General features: G+C 34.9%; 1 protein-coding gene across 1 annotated transcript in view; it reads left to right on the top strand.

Annotated features, from left to right (window-relative positions):
- Positions 1-23,124, top strand: part of LOC144792174 (tenascin-X-like) — a 92,852-nt gene that overhangs the window by 23,908 nt on the left and 45,820 nt on the right. The window contains exons 3-9 of the mRNA XM_078667075.1: positions 6,110-6,364; positions 8,552-8,806; positions 10,996-11,250; positions 13,440-13,694; positions 15,800-16,054; positions 18,244-18,498; positions 20,688-20,942. Of these exons, the coding sequence (XP_078523201.1) occupies positions 6,110-6,364; positions 8,552-8,806; positions 10,996-11,250; positions 13,440-13,694; positions 15,800-16,054; positions 18,244-18,498; positions 20,688-20,942 (1,785 nt within the window). The remainder of the gene's footprint in view (positions 1-6,109; positions 6,365-8,551; positions 8,807-10,995; positions 11,251-13,439; positions 13,695-15,799; positions 16,055-18,243; positions 18,499-20,687; positions 20,943-23,124) is intronic.

Genomic DNA, 23,124 nt, shown 5'->3' with positions numbered 1-23,124 from the left:
GTGACAAGGTCCTCGCACTGCTGTGCAGAGGTAATGCTGGAGACAGGGGTTCTACTACTCTGAAGTTATTGCACCAGTTTAAAAATACATTTGGTAGGGTTAGAACTAGAGTTAATTTCTTCCGCGTAGAAAGAGGCACGCGTGGAGCAACTTGCTTTGTGGTAAAGTTTTTGTTTAGCCAGGTACAGTACTTTATCCCCATCTTTATAGTCTCTCCTCCAGGTTCGCTCTGCTTTTTTACAATCTTTCCTCATGGATCTCAGGGTGTCATTAAACCAAGGGTTGGAGGGGGATCTGCGCCCCTTGGTCCATTTGGCTGGGATGAGGACATCTAGTCCCCTTATAATCCAATCATGGAAGGTGGTGTATGCAGTGTCGGGGTCCGAATTGTCCCCACAAGGAAACATTCCTAAGGTAGTGTAGAGGTCCTTAGGTTTAAGTTTATGCCAAGGCCTCTTGAAGACCCGGATCGGCCCATCCTTATTGAATGGTTCCATGACCTTCATGGTGGCTTTGATAAGATAGTGATCTGTCCATCCCATGGGTTTGGGCGTATCTGTCCTAACCTCCGGGATGTTGGTAAACAAAGGATCTAGTACATGCCCTGCCGAATGCGTAGCAGTCTGTATTAAGGAATCTAATTGTAATGCCGCTAGATCCACCAGGAGATTTTTGATAATAGGGTCCTGAGTCTGGTCAAAATGGAGATTTAAGTCTCCTAGAATCGTGAAGTTGGCCGAGCCCACAACCAAGGAACTGGCCGCCTTAAGAAGAGATTCAATAAACTTAGAAGCAGGTCAAGGGGGTCGATAAATGTAAAGCCCTGACAGTGCAAAGTGTGGGCCTATGACAATCTTAAATCGGGCGCCTTCACAACCCCAAATATTTTCCTTGATAAAGGTGCAAGTGAATTGATCTTTATAGATAACTGCTTTGCCGCCACCCTTAGCATCCCTGTTTATAGTCCTGATCAGATAGCCGTCTGGCAGCGTAAGATTCGGTAGACTAGCCATGTCATCACAAAGCCACGTTTCACACAAGAAAAGAACATCAGGGGATTCATCTAGGATGAGTGTGTGTACCTCTAGATAATGTTTAGCGAGGGACCCAACATTCAGTTGAAGGACAATAAGAGGGGCTTGGTTAGACAAACCCAGCATGTGTCCAGACAGACAGGGCCTAGGTGCGGCAAAATCACAGGACTTACATTGTAAGCATGTCTGTCCTAGATAACCCGGTAGCTCACCACAGGTCTTGCCAGGGTTCAGTGCAAGTAGAGTCTCCTTATCATATTGTCGGACTTCCAGTGGACATTGGCCAGGGGGACAGGCGAGAGGCGATGTCTTATTGATGACGGGCGCAGACGGGCTTGCCTTTGGCGCGCCCGCCTGCTGCGCCGTCGGGGATTGGTGTTCATTTTAAGGAGGAGGAAAGGAGGGCGGGAGGCAGCCGCAACTAGAGCGCTGCCCCTGCCTCACCCAAAATGGCATCCACCCACGCTCGCACCAGCGCCTAATCGGCTGTGCGGGAGTGAGTGCAAGGTAGGAGCAGTGTCTTCAAAGTGCAAAATAACAAGTAATCAAGGCACAAATTACAAACACTTTAAAACACAGTTAAAATCGAGCGTGTGCAAAATGCTCTGAAGAATTATGAATTAGTTTTTTAAAAAGAGCGCGATAGAGTAACGTGCCCTCCAAGTTAGCAGCCCCCGGCTACCGCCTCAGGGGAAATCAACACAAGTAATCTGTGTGGCTTGAGTTTTTGGCAGCTTAAGTAGTGAGGGAGGGCGGGAGGCAGCCGCAACTAGAGCGCTGCCCCTGCCTCACCCAAAATGGCATCCAACCCACGCTCGCACCAGCGCCTAATCGGCTGTGCGGGAGTGAGTGCAAGGTAGGAGCAGTGTCTTCAAAGTGCAAAATAACAAGTAATGCAAGGCACGAATTACAAACACTTTAAAACACAGTTAAAACGGGCATGTGCAAAATGCTCTGAAGAATTATAAATTCGTTTTTTAAAAAGAGCGCGATAGAGTAAAGTGCCCTCCAAGTTAGCAGCCCCCGGCTTCCGCCTCAGGGGAAATCAACACAAGTAATCAGTGCAATGGCTGCCACATGCTCCTGGGTGGGGGAGGCCTCCATACTGCTGGGCTGTGGGGCAGGGGGCATGCTGGGAGTAGTGATACAATCCTCCCACCCACACACACTCCTCCTTTACAGGATGGCCACCTACCTGTTAGGTGAGGGGGAACAGTGCAAAGGCTGCCACATGCTCCTGGGTGGGGGAGGCCTCCATGCTGCTGGGCTGTGGGGCAGGGGGCATGCTGGGAGTAGTGATACAATCCTCCCACCCACATACACTCCTCCATTACAGGATGGCTACCTACCTGTTAAGTGAGGGGGAACACTGCAATGGCTGCCACATGCTCCTGGGTGGGGGAGGCCTCCATGCTGCTGGGCTGTGGGGCAGGGGGCATGCTGGGAGTAGTGAAAAAGGCCTCCCACCCACACACATGACTCCATTACAGGATGGCTACCTACCTGTTAGGTGAGGGGGAACAGTGCAATGGCTGCCACATGCTCCTGGGCGGTGGAGGCCTCCATGCTGCTGGGCTGTGGGGCAGGGGGCATGCTGGGAGTAGTGAAACAGGCATCCCACCCACACACACTCCCCCATTACAGGATGGCTACCTACCTATTAGGTGAGGGGGAATAGTGCAATGGCTGCCACATGCTCCTGGGTGGGGGAGGCCTCCATGTTGCTGGGATGTAGGGCAGGGGGCATGTTGGGAGTAGTGAAACAGGCCTCCCACCCCCATACAAGTATCCATTGCAAGATGGCTGGCTACCTGTTGGGTGAGGGTGGACAGTGTGATGGGGTTTGGGTTGTGCAAGGGAGTAATTCTAAGTGTGTTGTTTGGCATTTGCTTGTACTTACCAGCCTCCGCTCCCCCGGCTACTCCTGTGAGACTCTCAGGAAGCAGTATGGCAAGCACCTTCTCCTCCCATGGTGTGAATGTTTTCTGTGGGACGGGAGGGCCACTGCCAGTCACGTTCGCCAGCGTCCAGTTCTTACTCCTCCTCTCCTTGACAACCCTTTTGAGATCAGGCCACCCCTTCATGATCTCCTTCCTGGATCTTGGGGTGTTCCCTACTGCATTCACCATTTGGACTATCCTTTCCCACATTTGGGTCCTTCTGGCTAATGGTGTCTGTTGGACCAGGCTACCAAACAGTTGTGGCTCTACTCTCACTATCTCGTTGACCATGACTGTCAACTCACTCTCAGTGAATTTGGGCATTTTAGGTGAGGTCATGTTGTGTTGTGTTTGGATTGTTTGTGGGTGCTGGTGGGTGGGTGGTGGGTGTGATGTTGGTGTGTGAGGTCTGAGGTGTGCTGGGGGATTGTTGGTGCTGGTGTGATGGTGGTGGTGATGGTGGTGGTGTTTGTGAGTGTGTGCTGTGCTCTTTTGCCTCTCCTGTGAGATGTGGTATATGGCCTTCTCTTCAGGAGTATTGCAAAGGATTGTGGTCAGTGAAGCTGGTGGTTTGGTACTCAGCTGTGTGGGTGTGGCCAAGTGGTATTTGGATGTCAGGTGTGTTGTGGGAGTTGCCCTGTCCTTGTATATTTTTCATAGCAATGCTTATTGCTAATTGTATTTCTTTCATGGGGGTGGCATAGCTTCATTGATTTGTTCAATGTTTGTCATCACTGCGGTGTTTTTAGATTCGTCCGCCATTTTTTTCATGTTCATTCCACTGCGGTGGCTATGCTGCAGCTCTTGCGACCGCGGCGGTCGGAAACAGCGGTTCCGACCGCGGGAGACTCGGGGATATCCTAATTTCCCGTGCGATGTCTCCGCTTTACCTGTGGACGGTTTTGGCTTTTCCGCTGCTTTTCCGGTCGCCGCGGTCGGAGTTTTGGCATCACCGCACCCGTCGGGCGGTTTTATTTCAACCACTTCCGCCGCGGTCAGTCTTTTAGTGGCGGTTGATCCTAATTTGACCGCCGGTTTATCCGCGGTCCTGGCGGGCGGTTGTTGCTGAGGATAATCCAACTTCAAGAAGCAGCGACATTGCAATATCATCTTCTCAAAATAAGAGATAAAATAGGTGCTATTTGTATGCTGATTTGAGGTTTTCAATTATTGAAATATATCCTCAAGTACATTCCCAGTTAAAATGCTGTACAACAAATATTGAAAGGACACACCAAACTGGAATTGTTTAAGCAAAGTTCTTCTTAGGCTTTGAGTTTAAGCTATTTGATGGCATTTCAATAGAGTACTTAATGCATGTCTTAGAAAGTTACTGATTTCTCAGGTTTTCTAATATAGTCCCTGTAGTGTGACTGATTTTTGTACATTAGCAATCGATTTTCTGGAGAAATCAAAATAAGAATGTTTAACCACAAATATTATTTCTTATATTGAAAGTTTTACATGAAGATATGTGAAGAAAAGCTCAAATGAAAACTATATTCTACGTTTTTATAAAATTTAGGCATCATTGAATTATACACAAAGATGTGTTATCTATGCTTCTTTCCTGGAAACTAAAGTGATCACAATCATTTCAGAAGCGCATTTTCATGCTTTCCTAACATGTGAATCTATCGATCTAAGTGAATGACCACAAATGACTAAGTGCAGGACTATATTGTTCAATTTCAAATACATGAATGCATACACACCTTCCATGCTAGTATATTTGAAGTCAGTCAGGTAATCCACATCTGCAAGCCCCTTTACTGAAATGGTCCCCTCACCACTTTTGGAGTTTTAACTTTTAAATTATTTGTTCTGCTGACTGTGTTGAGTTAGAAAGAATTATTTTTGATAAGCTGGTTTTCTCAGCAGAAAAGTTCTAAAATGATTTTGTTATTATACTTTTCGTGAGAATACCTCTTTAGCTGTAAAATTGCTGAACACAAAGTCATGGTTGCACTTTGATTATCTACACATGCGGTATTTGAATTCAAAACCAGATAAGATTGGTTTATTGCACATTTAAATTCAATGAAAAAACATTGTTTACTGGTTTCATTATATTTTTAAATATAAACCTGGGAAACTCCTGCAAATATTGTGTATTCTTCTAATTATGACATACGACAAACGATATCTGTGAGAATAATATTTAAATACGACTATGTATTTTAAATATACTCGTAATTACTTATCTATAGTATTTTGTCATTTCCTGTTGAATGAAAATATTTATTGCATGCTGTCTTCTGCGAAATCAGTAAAAATGAAGAATCATATCATTCCAATTTATGAGAAAAACATCAATAACAGTTAATCTGCCATGAAGTAACAGCGTTGTAATTTTTTTTAAAAGACTAGCAAAAGGTATTTTCAGAACAAGTGATCAGAAATATCTGAAATTAAATCATTCCCCCTCTGATACCAAAATCAAAATATATGTCAACTAGTTAAAATGGATACAATCATTAACTCATTATTCTAAGAGTTCATTTGAACAAATAGAAGGCCATTTAAAGTGCATAAACTGCTAGATATAAAGGGATTTAGCAGAATAGACATTTAAAAAATAACTGGAGCATTTGAAACAATCTGTACTCACTGATTGAAAATAATTCCAATGTCATCGAAATATTCCATCATACATGAAATACCAATGTATATTTACTCAGTTGAATTAACAACATTAGAACATTTCTGATTAAGAGCTATTTGGCAAGGCAAGTTAAATGTTTGGCATGTATAAATTACATCTATACCTAAATACAGAATCAGTTATACATTTTGGGAAACATTTCTAGAATTAATGAGACTAAGTTACAGTTGCTCAAATTTGGGGGTTGTGAATAAGTTATCGAAACTGAAGAGATGTCATGGGAAACATTTTTATTGCTCTTCTGGGGATTTATATTCTTTAGTGCAATTCTCAATTTTTGAATACAAAATCAATGCTCCAAAAGTGTTAGGAACTATCTCACTCTATTAGAGATGTATCATGGCAATTCTTCCTAATGACAGGTTACTTCACAATGTTTTTTCTGTATTATAGGTGGTGTAAAAAATATTTCTGACAAATATGTAAAAGGTTATCTGAGTGACACTTCACGTTCTATTTTTCTATTTCAGTTCCCAATGTAACCAACAATCTAAGTTTGACATACATCACCATTGATTCAATTTCTTTGAGCTGGCTTCCACCGACTGGCAACAAAAGCTCCTATTTAGTGCAAGTTTTAGGAAATCCAGAATCAAATGTAACAACAATGTATGAAAATGTGTCCATCACAAATTTAATACCTGGCAACCTGTACACCTTCAAAGTCTCTGCTGTGGGTGAAAATGGTGTACTTGGACAAGACAGTGTATTATCGCAATACACAGGTGAGCATCTTATATGTAAACTATGGATATTTTGATAGATGTGCCATTATTAATATTAATAACACAATTATAAATGGCTTTAAATGCCAGTGTTAGCTGCCTATATACCTGTAAATGCTGAGAATAATCCAACTTCAAGAAGCAGCGACATTGCAATATCATCTTCCTAAAATAAGAGATAAAATAGGTGCTATTTGTATGCTGATTTGACGTTTTCAATTTTTGAAATCTATCCTCAAGTACATTCCCAGTTAAAATACTGTACAACAAATATTGAAAGGACACACCAAACTGGAATTGTTTCAGCAAAGTTCTGCTTAGGCTTTGAGTTTAAGCTATTTGATGGCATTTCAATAGAGAATTTCATGCATGTCTTAGAAAGTTACTGATTTCTCAGGTATTCTAATATAGTCCCTGTAGTGTGACTGATTATTGTACATTAGCAATCGATTTTCTGGAGAAATCAAAAGAATAATGTTTAACCACAAATAATATTTCCTATATTGAAAGTTTTACATGAAGATATGTGAGGAAAACCTCAAATGAAAACTATCTTCTACGTTTTTATAAAATTTAGGCATCATTGAATTATACACAAAGATGTGTTATCTATGCTTCTTTCCTGGAAACTAAAGTGATCACAATCATTTCAGAAGAGCATTTTCATGCTTTCCCAACATGTGAATCTATCGATCTAAGTGAATGACCACAAATGACTAAGTGCAGGACTATATTGTTCAATTTCAAATACATGAATGCATACACACCTTCCATGCTAGTATATTTGAAGTCAGTCAGGTAATCCACATCTGCAAGCCCCTTTACTGAAATGGTCCCCTCACCACTTTTGGAGTTTTAACTTTTAAATTATTTGTTCTGCTGACTGTGTTGAGTTAGAAAGAATTCTTTTTGGTAAGCTGATTTTCTCAGCAGAAAAGTTCTAAAATGCTTTTGTTATTATACTTCTCGTGAGAATACCTCTTTAGCTGTAAAATTGCTGAACACAAAGTCATGGTTGCACTTTGATTCTCTACACATGCGGTATTTGAATTCAAAACCAGATAAGATTGGTTTATTGCACATTTAAATTCAATGAAAAAACATTGTTTACTGGATTCATTATATTTTTAAATATAAACCTGGGAAACTCCTGCAATTACTGTGTATTCTTCTAATTATGACATACGACAAACGATATCTGTGAGAATAATATTTAAATACGACTATGTATTTTAAATATATTCGAAATTACTTATCTATAGTATTTTGTCACTTCCTGTTGAATGAAAAGATTTATTGCATGCTGTCTTCTGCGAAATCAGTAAAAATGAAGAATCATATAATTCCAATTTATGAGAAAAACATCAATACCAGTTAATCTGCCATGAAGTAACAGAGTTGTAATTTTTTTAAAAAGACTAACAAAAGGTATTTTCAGAACAAGTGATCATAAATATCTGAAATCAAATCATTCCCCCTCTGATACCAAAATCAAAATATATGTGAACTAGTTAAAATGGATACAATCATTAACTCATTATTCTAAGAGTTCATTTGAACAAATAGAAGGCCATATAAAGTGCATAAACTGCTAGCTATAAAGGGATTTAGTAGAATAGACATTTAAAAAATAACTGGAGCATTTGAAACAATCTGTAGTCACTGATTGAAAATAATTCCATCTCATCGAAATATTCCATCAAAAACGAAATACCAATGTATATGTACTCAGTTGATTTAACAACATTAGAAAATTTCTGATTAAGAGCTATTTGGCAAGGCAAGTTAAATGTCTGGCATGTATAAATTACATCTGTACCTAAATACAGAATAAGTTATACATTTTGGGAAACATTTCTGGAATTAATGAGACTAAGTTACAGTTGCTCACAGTTGGGGGATGTGAATACGTTATCAAAACTGAAGAGATGTCATGGGAAACATTTTTATTGCTCTTCTGGGGATTTATATTCTTTAGTACAATTCTCCATTTTTGAATACAAAATCAATGCTCCAAAAGTGTTAGGAACTATCTCACTCTATTAGAGATCTATCATGGCAATTCTTCCTAATGACAGGTTACTTCAAAATGTTTTTTCTGTATTCTGTCTGGTGTAAAAAATATTTCTGACAAATATGTAAAAAGGTTAACTGAGTGATACTTCACGTTCTATTTTTGTATTTCAGTTCCCAATGTAACCAACAATCTAAGTTTGACATACATCACCATTGATTCAATTTCTTTGAGCTGGCTTCCACCGACTGGCAACAAAAGCTCCTATTTAGTGCAAGTTGTAGGAAATCCAGAATCAAATGTAACAACAATGTATGAAAATGTGTCCATCACAAATTTAATACCTGGCAACCTGTACACCTTCAAAGTCTCTGCTGTGGGTGGAAATGGTGTACTTGGACAAGACAGTGTATTATCGCAATACACAGGTGAGCATCTTATATGTAAACTATTGATATTTTGATAGATGTGCCATTATTAATATTAATAACACAATTATAAATGGCTTTAAATGCCAGTGTTAGCTGCCTATATACCTGTAACTGCTGAGGATAATCCAACTTCAAGAAGCAGCGACATTGCAATATCATCTTCTCAAAATAAGAGATAAAATAGGTGCTATTTGTATGCTGATTTGAGGTTTTCAATTTTTGAAATCTATCCACAAGTACATTCCCAGTTAAAATGCTGTACAACAAATATTGAAAGGACCCACCAAACTGGAATTGTTTAAGCAAAGTTCTGCTTAGGCTTTGAGTCTAAACTATTTGATGGCATTTCAATAGAGAAATTCATGATTGTCTTAGAAAGTTACTGATTTCTCAGGTATTCTAATAATGTCCCTGTAGTGTGACTGATTATTGTACATTAGCAATCGATTTTCTGGAGAAATCAAAAGAATAATGTTTAACCACAAATAATATTTCCTATATTGAAAGTTTTACATGAAGATATGTGAGGAAAAGCTCAAATGAAAACTATCTTCTACGTTTTTGTAAAATTTAGGCATCATTGAAATATACAAAAAGATGTGTTTTCTATGTTTCTTTCCTGGAAACTAAAGTGATCACAATCATTTCAGAAGCGCATTTTCATGCTTTCCCAACATGTGAATCTATCGATCTAAGTGAATGACCACAAATGACTAAGTGTAGGAATATATTGTTCAATTTCAAATACATGAATGCATACACACCTTCCATGCTAGTATATTTGAACTCAGTCTGGTAATCCACATCTGCAAGCCCCTTTACTGAAATGGTCCCCTCACCACTTATGGAGTTTTAACTTTTAAATTATTTGTTCTGCTGACTGTGTTGAGTTAGAAAGAATTCTTTTTGGTAAGCTGGTTTTCTCAGCAGAAACGTTCTATAATGATTTCGTTATTATACTTTTCGTGAGAATACCTCTTTAGTTGTAAAATTGCTGAACACAAAGTCATGCTCGCACTTTGATTCTCTACACATGCGGTTATTTGAATTCAAAACCAGATAAGATTGGTTTATGGCACATTTAAATTCAATGAAAAAACATTGTTTACTGGTTTAATTAGTATTTTTAAATATAAACCTGGGATAATCCTGCAAATACCATGTATTCTTCTAATTATGACATAAGACAAATGATTTCTGTGAGAATAATATTTAAATACGACTATGTATTTTAAATATATTCGTAATTACTTATCTATAGTATTTTGTCACTTCCTGTTGAATGAAAAGATTTATTGCATGCTGTCTTCTGAGAAATCAGTAAAAAAGAAGAATCATATAATTCCAATTTATGAGAAAAACATCAATAACAGTTAATCTGCGATGAAGTAACAGAGTTGTAATTTGTTTTAAAGGACTAGCAAAATGTATTTTCAGAACAAGTGATCAGAAATATCTGAAATCAAATCATTCCCCCTCTGATACCAAAATCAAAATATATGTCAACTAGTTAAAATGGATACAATCATTAACTCATTATTCTAAGAGTTCATTTGAACAAATCGAAGGCCATATAAAGTGCATAAACTGCTAGCTATAAAGGGATTTAGTAGAATAGATATTTAAAAAATAACTGGAGCATTTGAAACAATCTGTACTCACTGATTGAAAATAATTCCATCTCATCGAAATATTCCATCATACATGAAATACCAATGTATATGTACTCAGTTGATTTAACAACATTAGAAAATTTCTGATTAAGAGCTATTTGGCAAGGCAAGTTAAATGTCAGGCATGTATAAATTACATCTATACCTAAATACAGAATCAGTTATACATTTTGGGAAACATTTCTAGAATTAATTAGACTAAGTTACAGTTGCTCACAGTTGGGGGATGTGAATACGTTATCAAAACTGAAGAGATGTCATGGGAAACATTTTTATTGCTCTTCTGGGGATTTATATTCTTTAGTACAATTCTCAATTTTTGAATACAAAATCAATGCTCCAAAAGTGTTAGGAGCTATCTCACTCTATTAGAGATCTATCATGGCAATTCTTACTAATGACAGGTTACTTCAAAATGTTTTTTCTGTATTCTGTCTGGTGTAAAAAATATTTCTGACAAATATGTAAAAAGGTTAACTGAGTGATACTTCACGTTCTATTTTTGTATTTCAGTTCCCAATGTAACCAACAATCTAAGTTTGACATACATCACCATTGATTCAATTTCTTTGAGCTGGCTTCCACCGACTGGCAACAAAAGCTCCTATTTAGTGCAAGTTTTAGGAAATCCAGAATCAAATGTAACAACAATGTATGAAAATGTGTCCATCACAAATTTAATACCTGGCAACCTGTACACCTTCAAAGTCTCTGCTGTGGGTGGAAATGGTGTACTTGGACAAGACAGTGTATTATCGCAATACACAGGTGAGCATCTTATATGTAAACTATGGATATTTTGATAGCTGTGCCATTATTAATATTAATAACACAATTATAAATGGCTTTAAATGCCAGTGTTAGCTGCCTATATACCTGTAACTGCTGAGGATAATCCAACTTCAAGAAGCAGCGACATTGCAATATCATCTTCTCAAAATAAGAGATAAAATAGGTGCTATTTGTATGCTGATTTGAGGTTTTCAATTTTTGAAATCTATCCACAAGTACATTCCCAGTTAAAATGCTGTACAACAAATATTGAAAGGACCCACCAAACTGGAATTGTTTAAGCAAAGTTCTGCTTAGGCTTTGAGTCTAAACTATTTGATGGCATTTCAATAGAGAAATTCATGCTTGTCTTAGAAAGTTACTGATTTCTCAGGTATTCTAATATAGTCCCTGTAGTGTGACTGATTATTGTACATTAGCAATCGATTTTCTGGAGAAATCAAAAGAATAATGTTTAACCACAAATAATATTTCCTATATTGAAAGTTTTACATGAAGATATGTGAGGAAAAGCTCAAATGAAAACTATCTTCTACGTTTTTATAAAATTTAGGCATAATTGAAATATACAAAAAGATGTGTTTTCTATGTTTCTTTCCTGGAAACTAAAGTGATCACAATCATTTCAGAAGCGCATTTTCATGCTTTCCCAACATGTGAATCTATCGATCTAAGTGAATGACCACAAATGACTAAGTGTAGGAATATATTGTTCAATTTCAAATACATGAATGCATACACACCTTCCATGCTAGTATATTTGAACTCAGTCTGGTAATCCACATCTGCAAGCCCCTTTACTGAAATGGTCCCCTCACCACTTATGGAGTTTTAACTTTTAAATTATTTGTTCTGCTGACTGTGTTGAGTTAGAAATAATTCTTTTTGGTAAGCTGGTTTTCTCAGCAGAAACGTTCTATAATGATTTCGTTATTATACTTTTCGTGAGAATACCTCTTTAGTTGTAAAATTGCTGAACACAAAGTCATGCTTGCACTTTGATTCTCTACACATGCGGTTATTTGAATTCAAAACCAGATAAGATTGGTTTATGGCACATTTAAATTCAATGAAAAAACATTGTTTACTGGTTTAATTAGTATTTTTAAATATAAACCTGGGATAATCCTGCAAATACCATGTATTCTTCTAATTATGACATAAGACAAATGATTTCTGTGAGAATAATATTTAAATACGACTATGTATTTTAAATATATTCGTAATTACTTATCTATAGTATTTTGTCACTTCCTGTTGAATGAAAAGATTTATTGCATGCTGTCTTCTGAGAAATCAGTAAAAATGAAGAATCATATAATTCCAATTTATGAGAAAAACATCAATAACAGTTAATCTGCGATGAAGTAACAGAGTTGTAATTTGTTTTAAAGGACTAGCAAAATGTATTTTCAGAACAAGTGATCAGAAATATCTGAAATCAAATCATTCCCCCTCTGATACCAAAATCAAAATATATGTCAACTAGTTAAAATGGATACAATCATTAACTCATTATTCTAAGAGTTCATTTGAACAAATCGAAGGCCATATAAAGTGCATAAACTGCTAGCTATAAAGGGATTTAGTAGAATAGATATTTAAAAAATAACTGGAGCATTTGAAACAATCTGTACTCACTGATTGAAAATAATTCCATCTCATCGAAATATTCCATCATACATGAAATACCAATGTATATGTACTCAGTTGATTTAACAACATTAGAAAATTTCTGATTAAGAGCTATTTGGCAAGGCAAGTTAAATGTCAGGCATGTATAAATTACATCTATACCTAAATACAGAATCAGTTATACATTTTGGGAAACATTTCTAGAATTAATTAGACTAAGTTACAGTTGCTCACAGTTGGGGGATGTGAATACGTTATCAAAACTGAAGAGATGTCATGGGAAACATTTTTATTGCTCTTCTGGGGATTTATATTCTTTAGTACAATTCTCAATTTTTGAATACAAAATCAATGCTCCAAAAGTGTTAGGAGCTATCTCACTCTATTAGAGATCTATCATGGCAATTCTTACTAATGACAGGTTACTTCAAAATGTTTTTTCTGTATTCTGTCTGGTGTAAAAAATATTTCTGACAAATATGTAAAAAGGTTAACTGAGTGATACTTCACGTTCTATTTTTGTATTTCAGTTCCCAATGTAACCAACAATCTAAGTTTGACATACATCACCATTGATTCAATTTCTTTGAGCTGGCTTCCACCGACTGGCAACAAAAGCTCCTATTTAGTGCAAGTTTTAGGAAATCCAGAATCAAATGTAACAACAATGTATGAAAATGTGTCCATCACAAATTTAATACCTGGCAACCTGTACACCTTCAAAGTCTCTGCTGTGGGTGGAAATGGTGTACTTGGACAAGACAGTGTATTATCGCAATACACAGGTGAGCATCTTATATGTAAACTATGGATATTTTGATAGCTGTGCCATTAATAATATTAATAACACAATTATAAATGGCTTTAAATGCCAGGATTAGCTGCCTATATACCTGTAACTGCTGAGGATAATCCAACTTCAAGAAGCAGCGACATTGCAATATCATCTTCTCAAAATAAGAGATAAAATAGGTGCTATTTGTATGCTGATTTGAGGTTTTCAATTTTTGAAAATCTATCCACAAGTACATTCCCAGTTAAAATGCTGTACAACAAATATTGAAAGGACCCACCAAACTGGAATTGTTTAAGCAAAGTTCTGCTTAGGCTTTGAGTCTAAACTATTTGATGGCATTTCAATAGAGAAATTCATGCTTGTCTTAGAAAGTTACTGATTTCTCAGGTATTCTAATAATGTCCCTGTAGTGTGACTGATTATTGTACATTAGCAATCGATTTTCTGGAGAAATCAAAAGAATAATGTTTAACCACAAATAATATTTCCTATATTGAAAGTTTTACATGAAGATATGTGAGGAAAAGCTCAAATGAAAACTATCTTCTACGTTTTTATAAAATTTAGGCATCATTGAAATATACAAAAAGATGTGTTTTCTATGTTTCTTTCCTGGAAACTAAAGTGATCACAATCATTTCAGAAGCGCATTTTCATGCTTTCCCAACATGTGAATCTATCGATCTAAGTGAATGACCACAAATGACTAAGTGTAGGAATATATTGTTCAATTTCAAATACATGAATGCATACACACCTTCCATGCTAGTATATTTGAACTCAGTCTGGTAATCCACATCTGCAAGCCCCTTTACTGAAATGGTCCCCTCACCACTTATGGAGATTTAACTTTTAAATTATTTGTTCTGCTGACTGTGTTGAGTTAGAAAGAATTCTTTTGGTAAGCTGGTTTTCTCAGCAGAAACGTTCTATAATGATTTCGTTATTATACTTTTCGTGAGAATACCTCTTTAGTTGTAAAATTGCTGAACACAAAGTCATGCTTGCACTTTGATTCTCTACACATGCGGTTATTTGAATTCAAAACCAGATAAGATTGGTTTATGGCACATTTAAATTCAATGAAAAAACATTGTTTACTGGTTTCATTATTATTTTTAAATATAAACCTGGGATACTCCTGCAAATACCATGTATTCTTCTAATTATGACATAAGACAAATGATTTCTGTGAGAATAATATTTAAATACGACTATGTATTTTAAATATATTCGTAATTACTTATCTATAGTATTTTGTCACTTCCTGTTGAATGAAAAGATTTATTGCATGCTGTCTTCTGAGAAATCAGTAAAAATGAAGAATCATATAATTCCAATTTATGGGAAAAACATCAATAACAGTTAATCTGCGATGAAGTAACAGAGTTGTAATTTGTTTTAAAGGACTAGCAAAATGTATTTTCAGAACAAGTGATCAGAAATATCTGAAATCAAATCATTCCCCCTCTGATACCAAAATCAAAATATATGTCAACTAGTTAAAATGGATACAATCATTAACTCATTATTCTAAGAGTTCATTTGAACAAATCGAAGGCCATACTCACTGATTGAAAATAATTCCATCTCATCGAAATATTCCATCATACATGAAATACCAATGTATATGTACTCAGTTGATTTAACAACATTAGAACATTTCTGATTAAGAGCTATTTGGCAAGGCAAGTTAAATGTCAGGCATGTATAAATTACATCTATACCTAAATACAGAATCAGTTATACATTTTGGGAAACATTTCTAGAATTAATTAGACTAAGTTACAGTTGCTCACAGTTGGGGGATGTGAATACGTTATCAAAACTGAAGAGATGTCATGGGAAACATTTTTATTGCTCTTCTGGGGATTTATATTCTTTAGTACAATTCTCAATTTTTGAATACAAAATCAATGCTCCAAAAGTGTTAGGAACTATCTCACTCTATTAGAGATCTATCATGGCAATTCTTCCTAATGACAGGTTACTTCAAAATGTTTTTCTGTATTCTGTCTGGTGTAAAAAATATTTCTGACAAATATGTAAAAAGGTTAACTGAGTGATACTTCACGTTCTATTTTTGTATTTCAGTTCCCAATGTAACCAACAATCTAAGTTTGACATACATCACCATTGATTCAATTTCTTTGAGCTGGCTTCCACCGACTGGCAACAAAAGCTCCTATTTAGTGCAAGTTGTAGGAAATCCAGAATCAAATGTAACAACAATGTATGAAAATGTGTCCATCACAAATTTAATACCTGGCAACCTGTACACCTTCAAAGTCTCTGCTGTGGGTGGAAATGGTGTACTTGGACAAGACAGTGTATTATCGCAATACACAGGTGAGCATCTTATATGTAAACTATTGATATTTTGATAGATGTGCCATTATTAATATTAATAACACAATTATAAATGGCTTTACATGCCAGTGTTAGCTGCCTATATACCTGTAACTGCTGAGGATAATCCAACTTCAAGAAGCAGCGACATTGCAATATCATCTTCTCAAAATAAGAGATAAAATAGGTGCTATTTGTATGCTGATTTGAGGTTTTCAATTTTTGAAATCTATCCACAAGTACATTCCCAGTTAAAATGCTGTACAACAAATATTGAAAGGACCCACCAAACTGGAATTGTTTAAGCAAAGTTCTGCTTAGGCTTTGAGTCTAAACTATTTGATGGCATTTCAATAGAGAAATTCATGCTTGTCTTAGAAAGTTACTGATTTCTCAGGTATTCTAATATAGTCCCTGTAGTGTGACTGATTATTGTACATTAGCAATCGATTTTCTGGAGAAATCAAAAGAATAATGTTTAACCACAAATAATATTTCCTATATTGAAAGTTTTACATGAAGATATGTGAGGAAAAGCTCAAATGAAAACTATCTTCTACGTTTTTATAAAATTTAGTCATCATTGAAATTTACAAAAAGATGTGTTTTCTATGTTTCTTTCCTGGAAACTAAAGTGATCACAATCATTTCAGAAGCGCATTTTCATGCTTTCCCAACATGTGAATCTATCGATCTAAGTGAATGACCACAAATGACTAAGTGTAGGAATATATTGTTCAATTTCAAATACATGAATGCATACACACCTTCCATGCTAGTATATTTGAACTCAGTCTGGTAATCCACATCTGCAAGCCCCTTTACTGAAATGGTCCCCTCACCACTTATGGAGTTTTAACTTTTAAATTATTTGTTCTGCTGACTGTGTTGAGTTAGAAAGAATTCTTTTTGGTAAGCTGGTTTTCTCAGCAGAAACGTTCTATAATGATTTCGTTATTATACTTTTCGTGAGAATACCTCTTTAGTTGTAAAATTGCTGAACACAAAGTCATGCTTGCACTTTGATTCTCTACACATGCGGTTATTTGAATTCAAAACCAGATAAGATTGGTTTATGGCACATTTAAATTCAATGAAAAAACATTGTTTACTGGTTTAATTAGTATTTTTAAATATAAACCTGGGATAATCCTGCAAATACCATGTATTCTTCTAATTATGACATAAGACAAATGATTTCTGTGAGAATAATATTTAAATACGACTATGTATTTTAAATATATTCGTAATTACTTATCTATAGTATTTTGTCACTTCCTGTTGAATGAAAAGATTTATTGCATGCTGTCTTCTGAGAAATCAGTAAAAATGAAGAATCATATAATTCCAATTTATGAGAAAAACATCAATAACAGTTAATCTGCGATGAAGTAACAGAGTTGTAATTTGTTTTAAAGGACTAGCAAAATGTATTTTCAGAACAAGTGATCAGAAATATCTGAAATCAAATCATTCCCCCTCTGATACCAAAATCAAAATATATATCAACTAGTTAAAATGGATACAATCATTAACTCATTATTCTAAGAGTTCATTTGAACAAATCGAAGGCCATATAAAGTGCATAAACTGCTAGCTATAAAGGGATTTAGTAGAATAGATATTTAAAAAATAACTGGAGCATTTGAAACAATCTGTACTCACTGATTGAAAATAATTCCATCTCATCGAAATATTCCATCATACATGAAATACCAATGTATATGTACTCAGTTGATTTAACAACATTAGAAAATTTCTGATTAAGAGCTATTTGGCAAGGCAAGTTAAATGTCAGGCATGTATAAATTACATCTATACCTAAATACAGAATCAGTTATACATTTTGGGAAACATTTCTAGAATTAATTAGACTAAGTTACAGTTGCTCACAGTTGGGGGATGTGAATACATTATCAAAACTGAAGAGATGTCATGGGAAACATTTTTATTGCTCTTCTGGGGATTTATATTCTTTAGTACAATTCTCAATTTTTGAATACAAAAGCAATGCTCCAAAAGTGTTAGGAGCTATCTCACTCTATTAGAGATCTATCATGGCAATTCTTACTAATGACAGGTTACTTCAAAATGTTTTTTCTGTATTCTGTCTGGTGTAAAAAATATTTCTGACAAATATGTAAAAAGGTTAACTGAGTGATACTTCACGTTCTATTTTTGTATTTCAGTTCCCAATGTAACCAACAATCTAAGTTTGACATACATCACCATTGATTCAATTTCTTTGAGCTGGCTTCCACCGACTGGCAACAAAAGCTCCTATTTAGTGCAAGTTTTAGGAAATCCAGAATCAAATGTAACAACAATGTATGAAAATGTGTCCATCACAAATTTAATACCTGGCAACCTGTACACCTTCAAAGTCTCTGCTGTGGGTGGAAATGGTGTACTTGGACAAGACAGTGTATTATCGCAATACACAGGTGAGCATCTTATATGTAAACTATGGATATTTTGATAGCTGTGCCATTATTAATATTAATAACACAATTATAAATGGCTTTAAATGCCAGGATTAGCTGCCTATATACCTGTAACTGCTGAGGATAATCCAACTTCAAGAAGCAGCGACATTGCAATATCATCTTCTCAAAATAAGAGATAAAATAGGTGCTATTTGTATGCTGATTTGAGGTTTTCAATTTTTGAAAATCTATCCACAAGTACATTCCCAGTTAAAATGCTGTACAACAAATATTGAAAGGACCCACCAAACTGGAATTGTTTAAGCAAAGTTCTGCTTAGGCTTTGAGTCTAAACTATTTGATGGCATTTCAATAGAGAAATTCATGCTTGTCTTAGAAAGTTACTGATTTCTCAGGTATTCTAATAATGTCCCTGTAGTGTGACTGATTATTGTACATTAGCAATCGATTTTCTGGAGAAATCAAAAGAATAATGTTTAACCACAAATAATATTTCCTATATTGAAAGTTTTACATGAAGATATGTGAGGAAAAGCTCAAATGAAAACTATCTTCTACGTTTTTATAAAATTTAGGCATCATTGAAATATACAAAATGATGTGTTTTCTATGTTTCTTTCCTGGAAACTAAAGTGATCACAATCATTTCAGAAGCGCATTTTCATGCTTTCCCAACATGTGAATCTATCGATCTAAGTGAATGACCACAAATGACTAAGTGTAGGAATATATTGTTCAATTTCAAATACATGAATGCATACACACCTTCCATGCTAGTATATTTGAACTCAGTCTGGTAATCCACATCTGCAAGCCCCTTTACTGAAATGGTCCCCTCACCACTTATGGAGATTTAACTTTTAAATTATTTGTTCTGCTGACTGTGTTGAGTTAGAAAGAATTCTTTTGGTAAGCTGGTTTTCTCAGCAGAAACGTTCTATAATGATTTCGTTATTATACTTTTCGTGAGAATACCTCTTTAGTTGTAAAATTGCTGAACACAAAGTCATGCTTGCACTTTGATTCTCTACACATGCGGTTATTTGAATTCAAAACCAGATAAGATTGGTTTATGGCACATTTAAATTCAATGAAAAAACATTGTTTACTGGTTTCATTATTATTTTTAAATATAAACCTGGGATACTCCTGCAAATACCATGTATTCTTCTAATTATGACATAAGACAAATGATTTCTGTGAGAATAATATTTAAATACGACTATGTATTTTAAATATATTCGTAATTACTTATCTATAGTATTTTGTCACTTCCTGTTGAATGAAAAGATTTATTGCATGCTGTCTTCTGAGAAATCAGTAAAAATGAAGAATCATATAATTCCAATTTATGAGAAAAACATCAATAACAGTTAATCTGCGATGAAGTAACAGAGTTGTAATTTGTTTTAAAGGACTAGCAAAATGTATTTTCAGAACAAGTGATCAGAAATATCTGAAATCAAATCATTCCCCCTCTGATACCAAAATCAAAATATATGTCAACTAGTTAAAATGGATACAATCATTAACTCATTATTCTAAGAGTTCATTTGAACAAATCGAAGGCCATATAAAGTGCATAAACTGCTAGCTATAAAGGGATTTAGTAGAATAGATATTTAAAAAATAACTGGAGCATTTGAAACAATCTGTACTCACTGATTGAAAATAATTCCATCTCATCGAAATATTCCATCATACATGAAATACCAATGTATATGTACTCAGTTGATTTAACAACATTAGAACATTTCTGATTAAGAGCTATTTGGCAAGGCAAGTTAAATGTCAGGCATGTATAAATTACATCTATACCTAAATACAGAATCAGTTATACATTTTGGGAAACATTTCTAGAATTAATTAGACTAAGTTACAGTTGCTCACAGTTGGGGGATGTGAATACGTTATCAAAACTGAAGAGATGTCATGGGAAACATTTTTATTGCTCTTCTGGGGATTTATATTCTTTAGTACAATTCTCAATTTTTGAATACAAAATCAATGCTCCAAAAGTGTTAGGAACTATCTCACTCTATTAGAGATCTATCATGGCAATTCTTCCTAATGACAGGTTACTTCAAAATGTTTTTTCTGTATTCTGTCTGGTGTAAAAAATATTTCTGACAAATATGTAAAAAGGTTAACTGAGTGATACTTCACGTTCTATTTTTGTATTTCAGTTCCCAATGTAACCAACAATCTAAGTTTGACATACATCACCATTGATTCAATTTCTTTGAGCTGGCTTCCACCGACTGGCAACAAAAGCTCCTATTTAGTACAAGTTGTAGGAAATCCAGAATCAAATGTAACAACAATGTATGAAAATGTGTCCATCACAAATTTAATACCTGGCAACCTGTACACCTTCAAAGTCTCTGCTGTGGGTGGAAATGGTGTACTTGGACAAGACAGTGTATTATCGCAATACACAGGTGAGCATCTTATATGTAAACTATTGATATTTTGATAGATGTGCCATTATTAATATTAATAACACAATTATAAATGGCTTTAAATGCCAGTGTTAGCTGCCTATATACCTGTAACTGCTGAGGATAATCCAACTTCAAGAAGCAGCGACATTGCAATATCATCTTCTCAAAATAAGAGATAAAATAGGTGCTATTTGTATGCTGATTTGAGGTTTTCAATTTTTGAAATCTATCCACAAGTACATTCCCAGTTAAAATGCTGTACAACAAATATTGAAAGGACCCACCAAACTGGAATTGTTTAAGCAAAGTTCTGCTTAGGCTTTGAGTCTAAACTATTTGATGGCATTTCAATAGAGAAATTCATGCTTGTCTTAGAAAGTTACTGATTTCTCAGGTATTCTAATATAGTCCCTGTAGTGTGACTGATTATTGTACATTAGCAATCGATTTTCTGGAGAAATCAAAAGAATAATGTTTAACCACAAATAATATTTCCTATATTGAAAGTTTTACATGAAGATATGTGAGGAAAAGCTCAAATGAAAACTATCTTCTACGTTTTTATAAAATTTAGGCATCATTGAAATATACAAAAAGATGTGTTTTCTATGTTTCTTTCCTGGAAACTAAAGTGATCACAATCATTTCAGAAGCGCATTTTCATGCTTTCCCAACATGTGAATCTATCGATCTAAGTGAATGACCACAAATGACTAAGTGTAGGAATATATTGTTCAATTTCAAATACATGAATGCATACACACCTTCCATGCTAGTATATTTGAACTCAGTCTGGTAATCCACATCTGCAAGCCCCTTTACTGAAATGGTCCCCTCACCACTTATGGAGTTTTAACTTTTAAATTATTTGTTCTGCTGACTGTGTTGAGTTAGAAATAATTCTTTTTGGTAAGCTGGTTTTCTCAGCAGAAACGTTCTATAATGATTTCGTTATTATACTTTTCGTGAGAATACCTCTTTAGTTGTAAAATTGCTGAACACAAAGTCATGCTTGCACTTTGATTCTCTACACATGCGGTTATTTGAATTCAAAACAAGATAAGATTGGTTTATGGCACATTTAAATTCATTGAAAAAACATTGTTTACTGGTTTAATTAGTATTTTTAAATATAAACCTGGGATAATCCTGCAAATACCATGTATTCTTCTAATGATGACATAAGACAAATGATTTCTGTGAGAATAATATTTAAATACGACTATGTATTTTAAATATATTCGTAATTACTTATCTATAGTATTTTGTCACTTCCTGTTGAATGAAAAGATTTATTGCATGCTGTCTTCTGAGAAATCAGTAAAAATGAAGAATCATATAATTCCAATTTATGAGAAAAACATCAATAACAGTTAATCTGCGATGAAGTAACAGAGTTGTAATTTGTTTTAAAGGACTAGCAAAATGTATTTTCAGAACAAGTGATCAGAAATATCTGAAATCAAATCATTCCCCCTCTGATACCAAAATCAAAATATATGTCAACTAGTTAAAATGGATACAATCATTAACTCATTATTCTAAGAGTTCATTTGAACAAATCGAAGGCCATATAAAGTGCATAAACTGCTAGCTATAAAGGGATTTAGTAGAATAGATATTTAAAAAATAACTGGAGCATTTGAAACAATCTGTACTCACTGATTGAAAATAATTCCATCTCATCGAAATATTCCATCATACATGAAATACCAATGTATATGTACTCAGTTGATTTAACAACATTAGAAAATTTCTGATTAAGAGCTATTTGGCAAGGCAAGTTAAATGTCAGGCATGTATAAATTACATCTATACCTAAATACAGAATCAGTTATACATTTTGGGAAACATTTCTAGAATTAATTAGACTAAGTTACAGTTGCTCACAGTTGGGGGATGTGAATACGTTATCAAAACTGAAGAGATGTCATGGGAAACATTTTTATTGCTCTTCTGGGGATTTATATTCTTTAGTACAATTCTCAATTTTTGAATACAAAATCAATGCTCCAAAAGTGTTAGGAGCTATCTCACTCTATTAGAGATCTATCATGGCAATTCTTACTAATGACAGGTTACTTCAAAATGTTTTTTCTGTATTCTGTCTGGTGTAAAAAATATTTCTGACAAATATGTAAAAAGGTTAACTGAGTGATACTTCACGTTCTATTTTTGT

This window comes from Lissotriton helveticus, chromosome 11, assembly GCF_964261635.1.
Source record: "Lissotriton helveticus chromosome 11, aLisHel1.1, whole genome shotgun sequence".
Classification (NCBI taxonomy): Eukaryota; Metazoa; Chordata; class Amphibia; order Caudata; family Salamandridae; genus Lissotriton; species Lissotriton helveticus.
This window is presented reverse-complemented; position numbering and strand designations above follow the sequence as displayed.